General features: G+C 41.1%; 1 protein-coding gene across 4 annotated transcripts in view; it reads left to right on the top strand.

Moving 5' to 3' along the window:
• Window positions 1-16,884, top strand: part of LOC129827979 (follistatin-related protein 5-like) — a 174,634-nt gene that overhangs the window by 22,857 nt on the left and 134,893 nt on the right. For 2 of the 4 annotated variants that reach the window (XM_055889326.1, XM_055889328.1), the window contains exon 3: window positions 12,994-13,024. In XM_055889326.1, the coding sequence (XP_055745301.1) occupies window positions 12,994-13,024 (31 nt within the window). Of the gene's footprint in view, window positions 1-12,990; window positions 13,025-16,884 lie in introns of all 4 variants that reach the window. The other 2 variants (XM_055889325.1, XM_055889327.1) reach the window with 1 other exon arrangement.

Below are 16,884 nucleotides of genomic sequence, written 5' to 3'. Positions count from 1 at the left end.
CCGGGTGGCCAATTAATTAATTGTTCAGCAGTCTTAAAGCTTGGGGGTAGAAGCTGTTAAGGAGCCTTTTGGACCTAGACTATTTTAGTAGAGAGAACAGTCTATGCCTTGGGTGACTGGAGTCTTGGGCCTTCCTCTGACACTGCCTAGTATATACTGTTCGGTCCTGGATGGCAGGAAGATTGGCACCAGTGATGTATTGGGCCGAACACACTACCCTCTGTAGCGCCGAGCAGTTAACATACCAGGCGGAGATGCAACTGGTCAGGATGCTCTCGATGGTGCAGCTGTAGCAACTTTTGATGATCTGGGGACCCGTGCCAAATCTTTTCAGTGTCCTGAGGGGCACTATGGGGTTGAACACTGAGCAGTAGTCAATGGACAGCATTCTCACATTGGTGTTCCTTTTGTCCAGGTGGGAAAAGGCAGTGTGGAGTGCGATTGAGATTGCGATTCAGATCTGTGGATCTATTCGGGCGGTATGCGAATTGGAGTGGATCTAGGGTTTCCGGGATGTTGGTGTTGATGTGAGTCATGACCAGCCTTTCAAAGCACTTCAGAGCTACCGACGTGAGTGCTACAGGGTGGATTTTCATTTAGGCAGGTTACCTCTGCATTATTGGTTACAGGGACTATGGTGGTCTGCTTGAAACATGTAGGTATTACAGACTCGGTCAGGGAGAGGTTGAAAATGTCAATGAAGACACTTGCCAGTTGGTCCACGCATGTTCTGAGTACACGCCCGGGTAATCCGTCTGGCCTGGGGTGGCACAAAATAATCTGAAACAAAAACAAAACAAACAGAAAATGCATCTAACAAATTTGTAAAGTCACGAGCAATATTCCCTCTAAACTGTGGTGTGCAACTGGCGCTATCAGCCCGCACTGCTGGCTTGCTTCTGAAGCTAAGCAGGGTTGGTCCTGGTCAGTCCCTGGATGGGAGACCAGATGCTGCTGGAAGTGGTATTGGAGGGCCAGTAGGAGGCACTCTTTCCTCTGGTCTAATAAAATATCCCAATGCCCCAGGGCAGTGATTGGGGACACTGCCCTGTGTGTAGGGTGCCGTCTTTCGGATGGGACGTTAAACGGGTGTCCTGACTCTCTGAGGTCATTAAAGATCCCATGGCACTTATCGTAAGAGTAGGGGTGTTAACCCCGGTGTCCTGGCTAAATTCCCAATCTGGCCCTCAAACCATCATGGTCACCTAATAATCCCCAGTTTACAATTGGCTCATTCATCCCCCTCCTCTCCCCTGTAACTATTCCCCAGGTCGTTGCTGCAAATGAGAACGTGTTCTCAGTCAACTTACCTGGTAAAATAACGGTAAAATAAACAAATAAATAAAATAAACAGAGAAGCATGACATTGAACTTCACTCAACTTTCTAGAGTTTTCCCCCTTAGTTAACACTATCAACGTTTAGCTCTACTGTGGGAATTGTGATCGAATCAACGCAATATTAGGCACTTTCAATGTAACATACCGAAACAAAACAAACTAAACTACTTAGCATGCAAAACTAACTGTGCAAGATATTTTTTGGTAGGCAGAGCGCGTTAGAGTAGGATTCTATTGCATTAACAGGCATGCTCAAGCCCATACTCTATGCAGACCAGTGCGCCATAACCAATTAGAGCTGCAGTAGGCCTAAATTCAAATAGTCATGCCATATATGGATCTGTGCCATTCACTTTGAACTGGACTCTGTTTAGGCTAAAGTATGAGCAGTACGAGTAGATGCGCTTGTTTTGAGATCAGAGCGAGAGCTGCATGTAGCCACGTCTGCACGTTTGTTCATATTCTTTGCTAGTTAGTGAGTTATTAGCCCAGTTTCAGCACATTTCTATTCAACAATGGGCAGTGGTACTACTTAAGTAGTGTTTTGGGGTATCTGTACTTTACTTTACTATTTATGTTTTTGCCAACTTTTACTTTTACTTCACTACATTCCTAAAGAATATAATGTACTTTTTACTCCATACATTTTGCCTGACAACCAAAAGTACTCGTTACATTTTGAAAGGAAAATTTCACACACATATCAAGAGAACGTCCCTGGTCCTCCCTAATGCCTCTGATCTGGCAGACTCACTAAACACAAATGCTTCATTTGTAAATTGTGTCTGAGTATTGGAGGGTGCCCCTGGCTATCCGCCAATAAATAAATAAATAAAATAAAATTGAGGCCTCTGGTTTGCTTAATATAAGGAATTTGAAATGGTTTATACTTTTACTTTGATACTTAATTTTAGCATTTTAGCAATTCCATTTACTTGTGATAGTTAAGTATAATGAAAGCCAAATACTTTTTGGACTTTTACTCAAGTTGTGTTTTACTGGGTGACTCACTTTTACTTGAGTCATTTTCTATTAAGGTATCTTTACTTTTACTCAAGTATGACATTTGAGTACTTTTTCCACCACTGACAATGGGGAAGTGGTTGCTTCTAACAAGAGCACAACATGTGTGCATTTTTAACCATCTTTGAAAAGCTTCAGGTGAATAGCTTTTTATGTCTTAAAGGGGCAGTGTTGTATTTTGAGACAGTCTCGAATAAGCTAAGTAGCCAATAGGAAGAGTGTAGCATAGTTTGTCTGATTCTCTGTAATAATAATGCATTTTATGAAGTGGTTTCTTGCATCAAACACAACATTTCCAGTCACCTCCTTGTCTGAAGGACAAGTGGATAAACAGGCTAATGTTTTTATTTTATTAGGCAAGTCAGTTACGAACAAATTCATATTTACAATAACAGCCTAGGAACAGTTAACTGCCATGTTCAGAACAACAGATTTTTACCTTGGCAGTTCGGGGATTTGATCTTGCAACCTTTCAGTTACTGGACCAACACTCTAACCACTAGGCTACCTGTCACCTCATAATGCATGTTTTTTTCCAAACATCTCATGGAATGTAGGCCTACATTGAACATCACACATTGGCTGCTAGTCTAGGCTGAATAATAGAACAACTATTTCAATATTAAAATGTTATGGGATGTGTTTTTCTCCGTTGTTTTTAATGGTAGACCACTCTGGTAGGCCTACATTATGATAAAAGAGCCACAGTAGCCTACTTGGCCTCTGTTAACACTGTAACTTAAAGCAGGTACAGCCTCAGTGTTCACAGTAAATTGGCACGGGAAGTTGCACAGTTTAAGTTTGCGCTCAGCAGACCTCAGTGCCCGAAATTGTTTTGGAAGCATTGGTCACAAGCTTAATGTAGTCATTGTGTGCTATGAATATGGGGCCAAATACTTAACTTTTGGCTACTTTAATAAACATAAGTGAATTTGTCCCAATACATTTGACCCCTAAAATGGGGGGACTATGTACAAAAAGTGGTGTAATTTCTAAACGGTTCACTAAATATGGACGGAAATACACTCAAACGAAAGCTAACAGTCAGCACTTTAACCCCATAGTTATTGTTTGATTTCAAATCCAAACTTTTGGAGTGTTGAGCCAAAAGAAGAAAAAACGCTTCACAGTCCCAATAATTACAGAGGCCACTGTATAATCAAATCTATGTTGAGTTTAATATCGGTGAGACATTCTTCTCTGTTGTGGACTTGCCTTTTATTAACATAATATCCAATATGAGTTATGACTGCAGTAGACGTGTAGAAGCTGAGTAGTAAATGAACCCTGATCTGTTATGATAAATTAACCGTTGCCAGAGTGGTGTACCCTATCCTCTGTATGCTGTGACTTTGTGCTGAGCGGGCCCAACATTGTCGCTATGACTTTCATTATACGGAACGTGATGCTAACACGCTAGATTAATTACATCATTGATGCATATTGATGACACGATCTCACTAGGGAACATTTGTGTCAGAGTTTTAAATGGGAATTATTTGACGATTCATCATGTTGATGAAGTAGCAATACCGTAGTAGACAGCATACATAGGCTACCTTGCATTCGTTAATCACGGTGTTCGTACAGTTTTTGGCTCTTCTACCTTGAATGTCATCAAGTTGGATTGGAATTGTCCCTTGAAGCTCAATGGAATTTTAAAGATCCAATTTTGCGCTCTGAAAGGATGTCACATATGAACAAAACCGTGAAGGCCACTCCAACAAGAACACTGGAAAAACCCCCTTACATGTTAATTCAAATTGCAGCCTTGTCAATGGTGACATAAGGCCTCTATAAATAGAGAATGGAGAGAGTTGGGTATAGGATCCCATCTCCATTAAAATAAAGCAAAAGCCTACACACGTAAGTGGGCGCAGGAATAAAACATTGGAGCAGCGTATCTGGTGTGCAAGCTTTTCTTCTGTTATTATCCGTCTTTTTTGGCTCAGCACCCGTAGAGAAATGTAGAATGTGTGTATCACGCACAGTCTCTCCATTCTCTCCCTTCACTGACATCCACATATTGAGTTACCCTGTGATGAGCACAACTCCACGGTGAAACAGATTAGACTAGCTGGACTGTCGGTTATACTTTTGCTAAATGGAAAAGTATTCTCACAAAAAGGAATGAATGTACTTTCCTATCGGTTAAAATGTATGCATTAGCTAGGTGCCTTAATAATGACACAGAGAAATGCCATTACGGCTTTTGCATGTCGTACAATTTGTCTTATGGGGATAGAAAGGTGAGCTTGGTTTATTTGTCAAACAGGTCTGTGGCGCATGGTAATAAATTCCTAACTCAAGTCTTTTTCATGCACCTTGATGTTTTTCTTGTTGAGGTTAATTGTTTTGAGGGGAGTCAAGGACCATTCACACACAACAACATGTCAAAGAGGTTCAATTTCCTTACAAAAGTGCACTTAAAGTTATAATTGCTGTGAGGTGAGATCTTTTCATTGTATTGTAGGCCACAACAAGCCACAGCAAAGACCGTGTACTTTTATTATTTTTCCATGCCTTTGGTCAGCCTTGGATTAGGACAGAGCAAAGGTTGATTGGGGTAACGGGCTGGAGTGAGCTGGTATTCTGTCATAACACTGCTTCTGCTTTGTTTATGCCATTGAAATAAACTTCGACCCCAATAGCCTTCACTATAGAGACCACTTCCAACAACTTGGACTCAGGGGTAGGCATAACATAGTAACAGTAATCCGGGACACTCCAATTAGTATGATATGTTACGTTTCGTATGGTATGCATTCATTTGTGGATGTCCGTCATTCATTCCGTACGATATGCATACAAATCACAATTCGTATGATCTGTTATGAATTACAATTTGTTGTGGCTAACGTTTGCTAGGTGGCTAATGCTAACGTTAGCTAGGTGGCTAGCGTGAGCTTGGCTAGGGGTTAAGGTTAGGGTTAAGGTTAGGAGTTAGGTTAAAGTGTTAAGGTTAGGGTTAAGGGAAGGGTTAGCTAACATGCTAAGTAGTTGCCAAGTAGTAAGTTGTTGCAAAGTTGCTATTGTGCTAAAATGCTAATGTTGTTCGCGATGAGATTTGAATGCGCAACCTTTATTTTGCTAGACGTTCGCTTTATCTGTTTGCCTTACACCAACTGACTAATGAGCCCACAAGGGTCTGTCCTTCTACCCAAACCGCCATTGACCTTGTTTTGTTATCGGATAGATCAACGATTCCCAAACAGTGGGGTTGTAAACTATGGGCACAGTGATCATTCCATCATTTTCTGTAGTAGGAAGGTCCAGAAAGCTGTTTTTAATTGTCATAACTCAATAAAAATGAGGTCTATGAAGAAGTATAGTGCAGATCCTTTTGTTAATTGTTTGAGCAAATTTGACTGGTCTGCTGTATTGAAATGTAATGAGGCGGAAAATGACTGGGGCAATTTTAAATCATTGTTTTTAGATGGTGCAGACAAGCAGGCTCCAGATCATTTTTTTATTTAAGCGAAGAACAGAATCATGGATAAACAATAACATTTTAAAGGCAATTAAGTGTAGAAATGATCTGGAGTTCAGGAAATCCAGGGCAGATGATGTTTTTATAGACTATAAGAAATTCAGAAATGAGGTTAACAGGATGATAGAGAAGGCCAAGAAAGATTCTTTTAATGACAAAATAGTTTAGAATAGGATCAATCCGAGTACATTATTTATGGACGTGTCTGAAGCTGTTAGGTTACAGTAACAAATGAAAGACCAAAGCTCGACATTTTAGCTTGGACATTGGTTCAATCAGACAAGAACATGGTTGCAGACAGTCTGAATAGCTATTTTACAACTATAGCTAATACATTAGTTAGCAAGTAACCTTATCAATTAGGTTGCTACGGGGAAAGTCAAGTCCAACAGTTGAACTCACAGCAGGCGATTCAAGTACTGTAAATGCTATTTCATTTGAAAAAGTGTCTGAGTCAACTGCTCTAAAGAAGCTGAAAGAACTTCCAAAGCAACTGGCCTTGTGACAGTTACTAAGGGACGCTGCGGTAATTATCACCCCCTGTGTAACTCACATTGTAAATCTGTTTATTGAACTTGTTTTTTCCCCGCAGTGAAATAAAACTAGCAAGGGTCATTCCTCCATATAAAAAAGGGAATAAGTTAGATCATGGAAACCATTGGCCTATCTCAATCCTGTGCATTTTATCGAAGGCCATGGAAAAGATTAGGTTCGAGCAGATCGACAGTTATATTTCCATATATAACCTACTATATGAGCTCCAATCTGGCTTTAGGAAATCCCATTCCCCTGACACTTGCCTACTATATTTAACTGACCACATCAGAAAGGAAGCAGATGGAGGGAAATGTTGTGGTATTGTTATGTTAGATTTCCAAAAGGCGTTTGATACAGTAGATCATGAGATTCTGTTAATCAAACTAAGAGCTATGGGCTTTAACAACTTAGCCGTAAAATAGGTTAGCTCTTATCTGCAAGGAAGAAAACAGATGGTGGATGTGGATTGGACCCTGTCTAAATCCAAAATCCTGAACTGCGTGGTACCCCAAGGGAGTGTCCTGGGTCCACTTCTCTATCTGTTATATATAAATTGAAATCTGAAATCTGCCTTTACATGTGACCTTTTCCTCTATGCAGATGATTCTGAACCGTTGGTTTCCCATAAAGACAAAAATGTGGTTGAGAAAGCCCCCAGTGCTGAACTTCTGAATGTCAGTCAATGGCTATATGATAATAAACTGTGATTTCACCTTGGAAAAACAGAGTCTATCTTGTTCGGGTCCAAAGTGAAACTGAGGAAATCCCCAGATTTTAAGGTGGTAGTAGGTGAATAGTAGTCACAGCAAAATACTCTGTTAATTATCTTGGAGGTGTGCTCGATAACCATCTGACAAGGGAGAGCATGGCACAAAACGTTATCTCCAAAGTGAACCATAAAATGTGGTTTCTGGCAAGAGACTCCAAATATCTGGATAGGAATACAATTGTGGCATTGGCTGGGGCTCTTGTTCAGTGGCACTTTGACTGTACATGCTCTACCTGGTTCAATAGTGCCCCCAAGATCATGTAAAATAAATTGCAGACATCTCAGAACAACTTAGTCAGGATTATTCTTAAACTAACAGCCCTTACTCAGCTTGACTATTCTCACTTTGAAAGCCTTTGATGGTACAAAGTGGAGAATAGTATCACAACTCAGGAAATGAGCCAGATGCAGACGCAGGAGGTTGATCGATCGATACTCAGAATATGTATTATACAAAGGGGCAGGCAAAGGGCAGGTCGAGGCCAGGCAGTGGTTCATAATCCAAGGCAGGGTCAAACAGGGACAGAACGGCAGGCAGGCTCAGGGTCAGAAGATGTAGAAAGGTCAGACTAGAAAAATGAACTTGAGAGCAGGAGAAACGGGAAACATGCTGGTAAGACCTGACAAGACGAACTGGCGACAGACAAACAGAAAACGCAGGTATAAATAATGGGGAAAAATAGGAGACACCTGGTGCGGGGTGGAGACAAGCACAAGACAGGTGTGACAGATCAGGGTGTGACAGATAGTGTTTCAGATGAAATTGTGTCTTGTACATCAGATTGTCCACAGTATGGAACCCAGGTAGCTAAGTAACTACTTTAACTTGGTCCAGGACAACCATAACTATTCCACTAGAAGGAGTGAAACTGACATTGTTCCTCTTAGATTTAATAGTGGTATGGGAAAATAAACTTTTTGGAATTTGAAACTTATAACCTCTAGGTAGTTTCAAGTTCTCACTGAAAAAAATTGCTAAATAGTAGCATGTCTCAAAAGTGAGTCATTGAGACAAGGGGGATGTACCTGTCCAAAATTCGGTTTTTAGGAAATGGAACTGTACTAATTATCTCATACTATGAAACAAACAACAATTGTGTCTGTCATTGTCTGTCATCCCACCTTCGCCCTCCAAAAGGACCACAATGGAAATAAGCTTTTCAACTTTGTTGTTATCCTTGATGATTTTCTTAAATTGTATGTGGAGACATCACCGGCTGGAGCGCCCTTATGTATGTATTTAAAAAAAAATTGTCTAATAAATAAAATCAATCAATCAATCAACCATACCAAATGTAACATATAATACTCATTTGAGTATCCCGGATTTAAATGTACTATGTTACGTCTAATCTATGAGACCAGGCTACTTCCAATCATACAGAGCCATTCAGCTTATAGTATGGAGCTTTGTCTCTGTAGTCATCGTCATCGACAGCCAAATGGCTGCCTTGTCCATGATGTCATTCCACAAATGCCCAAATGAGTGTGTATGGATGGGCATACGAAATGTTCTAATTGTATTCCTTATCAAGAATATCCTTTGTCCATATAAATTAAAGTCTATTAAATAACCAATAGATAAGGGAATTGTCATTTTACTCTGTTCATCCTTTGGAGAATGTTTTTCAGAGAAAAACTACTTTATTGAGAAAAATGTACTTAATATGCCTGTGATATGTGTTTGTCTCACCTAGCTATCTTAAGATGAATGCATTAACTGTCACTCAGAATAACAGTATCTGCTAAATTATTAAAATGTAAATGTAATAGGACAACCAAAAGATATGGTTCCAAAACAAAGAAATTATTATAATATAATTTTTTACATAAGTTTGTTGTGACGTTATCTACTGTACCGGTTGTGGCATCACAAAATGGAGGCAAGGAGAGGGAGGCTGATGAGAGCAACAACCACCATGTGCTGGCCTGTTCACATGGCAAATCTAGATTAGAAGCAGATAAGCCGACAGAGAGGGGGGGAGAGAACCAGAGAGAGAGAGAGAGAGATCCAGAGAGAGAGAGAGAACCAGAGAGAGAGAGAGCGACAGAGAGAGAGAGAGAGAGCTCAAAGTCATTGAGGTTGAAAGGCAAGCTTTAGTGAAACAGTGTCCCTTGGATACCGAGAGTGGAGCAGTGTTGTGTGTGTGTGCGTGCCTGTGTGTTTAGTTGTGTGTGTGTGCTAGTGATGCGCAGGTCAGCTGTTTGTTAACCCGCACCCGCCTGCTATTGCTAATAACCCATCTGCAACCACGACTATATGTGATAATGTGAAATTCTGAGGCCGGTACCCGACACTTACCCTCTAGCTAATATAGAGAAAATGTGCTGTATACAGTCAGGGATGGCGGAACGATTTTTTGACAGGAGGTGCAGGATTTTTTTAAAGCCTAATTTTGACATGTTTCTGCTTAATTTCTGAAATGTTTGTAGGCTATTTGTTAGTCAATTTGTCTCCACATAGATACATGCGGCTTCTCTTCTGTCCTCACGTGTTACCCGAGAAGACTAAACAAACCCTTTGCTCACGAGAATGTCATACATTAGTAGAATGAACGCTTCAATCTAGTTGACATCGGTAAAGTTCTCTTTTATCCCTGCTCGCTTCTCTGTCGGATTGAGGCGTTTAGAGACCAGGGAGAAAATGCAGTAACTCCCAAAAAAGGAAAAAAAATGTATGCAACATTTTCAAATTGTCAGGACCTGGTGTGAGAAACAGTCACTATTAGTCGGCAGAACCCAGAAGATGAGGCAGACACAGCAGTACTAGAGACGGTTGTTTAATAAAGGAAAAAGATCTTCAGGCAAAAATATAAATCCACAACGTCAAAAGTAAAGCCAAGAGGAAAAAATGAATATCCTCCAAGAAACAAAGAAAATCCACAAAGTGGTAAGAACAGCAGGGAAAAAACAAACCTCAAAAGAATAATCAAAAATTAACAAGAACAAAACCAGAGTACCTCAGGAAAATCCAACTAGAGACACCAATGGTCACAGCATGGCTGGGCTGGGTGCTAACATACAAACACGGAGCAAAGAACTGAGGAAAACTAAGGGTTTATATACCTACAAGGAAATGAGGCACAGGTGAAAACAATAAGTAGAACAATTGAAAAACAAAAGGTTCAAAAAGGCGCAATGGGGGCATCTAGTGACCAAAACCTGAATAGTCCTGGCCAAAACCTGACACAAATCACATCAGTTTGATCGGTTTTAAGGAAATGAAAAGCTGTGAAAATGACCCAACATGTTTCTGATAAGATTTTGGTTTGGCTTGGATGCATATTTTATGTGGTTGAAATACTATCAGCTTTTATAATGCTAATTAAGATAGCCCATTTACAGAAAGGGCCTAACCATGCACTAGCATCTCACTAGCATCTCAGTGCTAGAGGAGTCACTACAGACACCCTGGTTCAAATCCAGGCTGTATCACAACCGGCCGTGATTGGGAGTCCCGTAGGGCGGTGCACAATTGGCCCAGCGTCGTCCGGGTTAGGCCGGTGTAGGCCATCATTGTAAATTAGAATGTGTTTTTAACTGACTTGCCTAGTTAAATAAAATACAAAAACACATTCATTCTCTCAAGATGCTGAAAGAAAGAAATCATATTTCTACACTCCTGTTCCATAGTCAAAATGTACACTTAGTGTATCATTTTACTGCAATAAATGCTTTATTCTACAGGAGTTAATATCATATTAGGCTATGTGAAAGGTTATAGACCTATAGTCAGTGTCCACATTTCAGGTTGGCTACCATTCCATTCAACCCATCTGAAGAGTGCAGTTCCCTTGACGTGACATATTTGACATATTTGAAGTCCCCGTCTTGTGACTGTTGAACTTCTTTGTAGATCACATAACATAGTCGGCTCTGCCATCATCCTCTTTTACCACTTCACCAAATCTTTCCCAAACAGTACTGTTCTGGACCCTCCCGTCTCTTTAATTCAACTCTCCATTCAGTTAACGTTTTCTGCCCAAGTTACCAAAAGCATTTGCCCATTTTCAAGTATTTGGCACGCAAAGTCTACGGTTAGGCCCTAAAGCTTATAGGTTTACGCACTAATGCCAGATAAAAAGAATGAAAGAAAAACCTAAATGTAGCCTATAGATATGAATTGGACAAGAATCATACATTTATGGATTTTATTATGCATTGTTTTCTCTTTATTCAAACGGCCCGCCACATACCACCGTCCACCAATTGCAAACACACACACTCACAAGCACACATTGAAATGTACACACTTGCATAGTCATAGACACACACAAACACACACGCTGATAAAAAAAATATATATGAATTTGTAGGCCTTATGAGCCTGGGGAGTCAGTGGGGTTCACAGTGATTTTTTTTGAAGGTCTATGTCCCTAGTTGGAAAATGTGTGATAGCAATGCAGCAATGGTAGCGTACTGTGTGTTATCATTCTTTCTTTCATCCCCCCCATCCCATTCATTTTTCCCACCGGGATTTGACCCTACGACAAACAATGTTAGCATACATCAAGTCATTGCTCAAGTATACCCTTTAATCATACCATTGGAAACCTTTGATTCACAGTTATCCACCAGACACATGTTCAGGTCAGCAGAACTTTGACCTTTGATCCTCTAGGGGCATAATCAGAATGAACTGTATGAATTACTTTAAAAAGGAAACCCTGATACATTTTAAACTCTGTTTGACAAGTGGTTCTGAAAGGCCATGCATTTACCTTTAAAATGATATACAATATAACTCCCTTTGAAAGCACCATCTACAACTATTGCTTACAAATGCCCCATATTGGGCTGAATGCTGGAAGCTTAGCCATAGAATTCCGTGTAGTGGGGCAGCTGTGTTTTTGGATTATAACTTTGGCGATAGAAGCATCAAATTGCACACACAGAGCTAGAACAGGTTTCTAAAAAAGATTCCTAGATACCCGGCCGTCACAGGATTCACGCATTAACCTACATGCCATTGATTTAGGTAAGTCTATTGGGGACTTACATGAAAACAGGCGTTGTTCTATAGCTTCTCTGTGCATTTTACCATGTCAATCTATATGTTAGATAAGATGAATGATAGGTACAGTATGCTACCTTCTGTGTGGTGTTAGTCAGAGAAAAGAGAAAAGCTCTCGTTATTGACTTTGGACCTGTTACACTGTGTATTCATTTCGTAATACCACCCTGCCAGTAGCTGGAATACAAAAGGAGGAATTCTCCACATTGAGGATAAGCAATGGAGACTGCGCTGGTGGAATGGAATACTTATACCATTCCTATTTGCGGTCTTCAACAGCTGTCGAATAGCCATACATGGTAGCACTACTGTAAATCTGTACCTTTTATTTCGGGTCCTATACCGTAGTACACCCATGATTCACTAGTAAATCATTTGGCAGTCCTCTGAAGTACCTTCTTTTAACCTTTAAAGACACCCCTTTACGGAGATACGGCACCTCTTAGCTTTTCACTGTCAAACACTCTGCATATGTTAATGTTCTTCAGTGAGTTGGCAGTGACTCATGAATATGAAAAACGCAACAGAAAAGCCAAGTTGCCACTGCAACCATATGACACAATAAACATATTCTCTATCGCATCCTTCTATTCTCAACAGACCTTCCTCAATAGCCACCTCAATTGAGTCCTTCATACAGTAAAATAAATGTATAAGCATTGGACACGAATCCCCTCATATTTGTAGCAGCGGTTGAGATTCCACCCGTAAAAGTGAAATTCCTCTTGGTGTTGTTACTCTGTTGGCTTCATTATCTTGACGGAAGTGTGATTGTGTTGTGTCTCACGACTTTGTCTTTCTGTTTGTTTTTGTTTCAGCAGGATGGGCTCCCAGGGAGTTTGCAGATACAGGGTATGTCTCCGTTATTCATTTCTTCCTCTCACAACACCTGTTTTTTTTTTTATTAACTTTCATGAATATTATTGCAGCGGTGACGACGGAACTGTTATTGGACGGTCGAGTAGAACGGTCGACAAATTAAACAGTTAGATAACACACGTTTCCATTGAATGAACAAGGAATGTTCTGAGAAATAAACGGACTTCTGTTATTTCTATGGAAAAGGATTTTAGCACTTTAAAGGAGAACCTGTGTGGTTGGTGGAATGTGTTCCAATAATTTTGTTTCAAGAAGTCTACTAGTAGCCTTGGCTTGTGCGAGCTGGAACAGCTCATAGGGCAGGAGCCTATCTCCTGTTTCTATAGCGTGAGGCAGCTTGGTGTACAAGTACACACCCTGGACAGGACACCAATCCATCGCAGGGTCTTACCCCCAATCTACACTATGTAAACAAAAGTATGTGGACACGTAGAGCACATTAGCACGTAGAGCGCAGCGATGGGTGTCACCTCGTTAGTCAGTATATGTTACACCTGTACTGGCTTGTCCATCTTGTCCGGGCGGAAGGTGCTTCACCTGTGCTAGCCCAGATGTTATTTGAGAGTGGCTGATCCAGTGCTGCAGTTGTCTTGAGAGATGTGGAGGGCTAACACTTTTAGTTGGCGCTCCCTATTTTGATTTACAGACAAACAACCTGATCTTCGCTGAGTTTGTTTTGCTTCACCTTTTTGGTTTACTTACTGTCATTAGGTTTGGTGTGGGTTTTTCTTTTGTTTGCCACTTTTTGGGCACATTTATGGGGCGCTCATTGTGGGTGTCCAGTTGTTGTTGCTAGTTAACTTTCATTGGACACCCCCATGAGTGTCTTTCAGAACTCCTCTTAAAACACCACCTGTTTCAATTGAGTTGTCAATGACTCTTTGTTAGTTCCCCCTTCTGTTTGAGCGATATTATTTGGTTTTCTTTCTGGGGAATGCAACACCTCTTTTAAGCACTGACGTTTACAGAAAAATACACTATTTATACAAAAGTATGTGGACACCCCTTCAAATTGGTGGATACGGCTAATTCAGCCAAACCCGTTGCTGACAGGTGTATAAAATTGAGCACACGGCCATGCAATCTCTATAGACAAACATTGGCAGTAGAAGTGCCTTATTGAAGAGCTTATTGACTTTCAACTTGGTACCGTCATAGGATGCCATCTTTCCAACAAGTGATTTCGTCAAATTTCTGCCCGGCCATTTTTGCCCCGGTCAACTAAAAGTGCTATTATTTTGAAGTGGAAATGCCTAGGTGCAACAACAGCTCAGCCGTGAAGTGGTAGGCCGCACGAGCTCATAGAATGAGATTGCCGAGTGCTGAAGAATGTTGTAAATATAATCTGACCTCGGTTGCAATACTCACTACGGAGTTCCAAACTGCCTCTGGAAGCAACGTCAGCACAAGAACTGTTCGTCGGGTCGGGAGTTTCATGAAATGGGTTTCCATGGCCGAGCAGCTGCACACAAGCCTAAAATCATCATGCTCAATGCAAAGCGTTGGCTGGAGTGGTGTAAAGCTCACCAACATTGGATTCTGGACCAGTGGAAAAGTGTTCTCTGGAGTGATGAATGACGTTTCACCACCTGGTAGCAATCTAGGTTTGGTGGATGCCAGGAGGACGCTACCTGCCCCAATGCATAGTGCCAACTGTAAAGTTTGATTGAGGAGAAATAATGGTCTGGGGCTGTTTTTCATGGTTAGGCCCCTTAGTTCCAGTGAAGGCAAATCTTAACACTCCAGAATACAATGACATTCTAGACGATTCTGTGCTTCCAACTTTGTGGCAACAGTTTGGGAAAGGCCCTTTCCTATTTCAGCATGATAATGCCCCTGTTCACAAAGCGAGGTCCATACATAAATGGTTTGTCAAGATCAGTGTGGAAGAACTTGACTGTCCTGCACAGAGCCCTGACCTCAACCCCATGGAACACCTTTGGGATGATTTGGAACACCGACTGCGAGCCAGGCCTAATCGCTTGCCAGGCCTAATCGTTTAACATCGGTGCACGACCTCACTAATGCTCTTATGGCTGAATGGAAGCAAATCCCTTCAGCAATGTTCCACCCTCTAGTAGAAAGCCTTCCCAGAAGATTGGAGGCTGTTATAGCAGCAAAGGATTTTGGATTGTGATGTTCTACGGGCAGGTATCCACATGCTTTTATACCCTGATGAAGACAGCTTGTCTGTCGAAACGTTGGACATAAATATTTTGTGATCTGAGCTCCTAGAGTGTGTGTCTCTCCTTTATTTTTAAGTGTTAAGTGTTCCACTCCGCTAGCCAACACCTCACCTAAATAGGTGTGCGTTTCTTTTGCCTCTAGATTGTCCACATACTTTTAAACATGTAGTGTATCTCCTTCATGCTCAGTGCCAAGCAGACACTCATCAGGTCCAATTTTTACAGTCTTCGGTATGACTAGGCCCGGGGATCGAACTCACAACCTTCCTCAGGGCAGACACTGTAACCACAAGGGAACCTGTACATCAATAAGTTGTGGAAGATGAGAATCCTTCGCTGGGATATATCGACCAAGTTGTTGGAAAGGGGAATTGAAGGTAGAAAAAGCACTTTCCCTTCACTGTGAGCAAAATGTCCCGACACAGGCAAGATAAGTAAGAAGTAAACAGGCTATCAAGACTAACATACTGTATGTACTGTTCTGAAGGAGGTGTGTTACAGTACGTACCACACACTGGTGGTACGAAGTCGGAGTTTAAATAGTACTGCATATCTTTCAAGTAGTGTTTGCTTAAGCCTGCCTGGAGTGCTAGATGGGTGGGGTTTGCTTTTTCGGGTAAGCATTTGAAAGATACTATTTGAACCAAGGTCTGATAGAAATCCACTAGTCATTCCAAAAGGCTTCTATTTTAGGTTTGTACAAAGTACTTCAGAGTGGTAGAACATGAGTCGAACCACTGAAAGTGAAGCCGCTCCCTTTGCATTGCATGAAAGAGACTATCCTATCTACTTAAGCCATCAATGTGGATGTCTATCATTCACTGCAGTGTTGACCCCTCTCATCTCTTTGAGACAGGAAGGTGTGAAGAGTAAGCCAGGGGATTTGAATCTCAGGGAATGAGTTTGTCTTTCATATCCCGCTTGTCCTCCTCAAAAAAGTGAATAATAATATGAGCAAACTAAATAAAAGAATACCATCAGGGGTAATGACATACATAATTCATTATTTCATGGGTTATTCCATCTTCTCTCAAAATGATACTTGTTGAAACTTTAGGCTACTAAAACTGGTATAATGGTTTATTTTACTTACAGTACCAGTCAAAAATGTGGACACACCTACTCACCAATTTGGCTTTGTTTTCACTATTTTCTACATTGTAGCCACCCTTTGCCTTGTTTACAGCTTTGCACACTCTTGACATTCTCTCAACCAGCTTCACAAGGAATGCTTTTCCAACAGTCTTGAAGGTGTTCCCACATATGCTGAGCACTTATTGGCTGCTTTTCCTTCTCTCAGGCCATCTGATGCAGCACTCCTCTCCTTCTTGGGAAAATAGCCCTTACACAGCCTGGAGGTGTGTTGGGTCATTGTCCTGTTGAAAAACAAATGATAGTCCCACAAAGCGCAAACCAAATGGTCGTTAAGTGTTCCTTGAATTCTAAATAAATCACTGGCAGTGTCACCAGCAAAGCACTCCCACACCATCACACCTCCTCCTCCATGCTTCATGGTGGGAACCACACATGCGGAGATCATCCGTTTACCTACTCTGCGAAAAAAATCTAAAATTTGGACTCATCAGACTAACCATGTTTCTTGGTTCAAGCAAGTCTCTTCTTAATAGTGTCTTTTAATAGTGGTTT

This window comes from Salvelinus fontinalis, chromosome 29 (assembly GCF_029448725.1).
Source record: "Salvelinus fontinalis isolate EN_2023a chromosome 29, ASM2944872v1, whole genome shotgun sequence".
In the NCBI taxonomy this organism is placed as follows: Eukaryota; Metazoa; Chordata; class Actinopteri; order Salmoniformes; family Salmonidae; genus Salvelinus; species Salvelinus fontinalis.
This window is presented reverse-complemented; position numbering and strand designations above follow the sequence as displayed.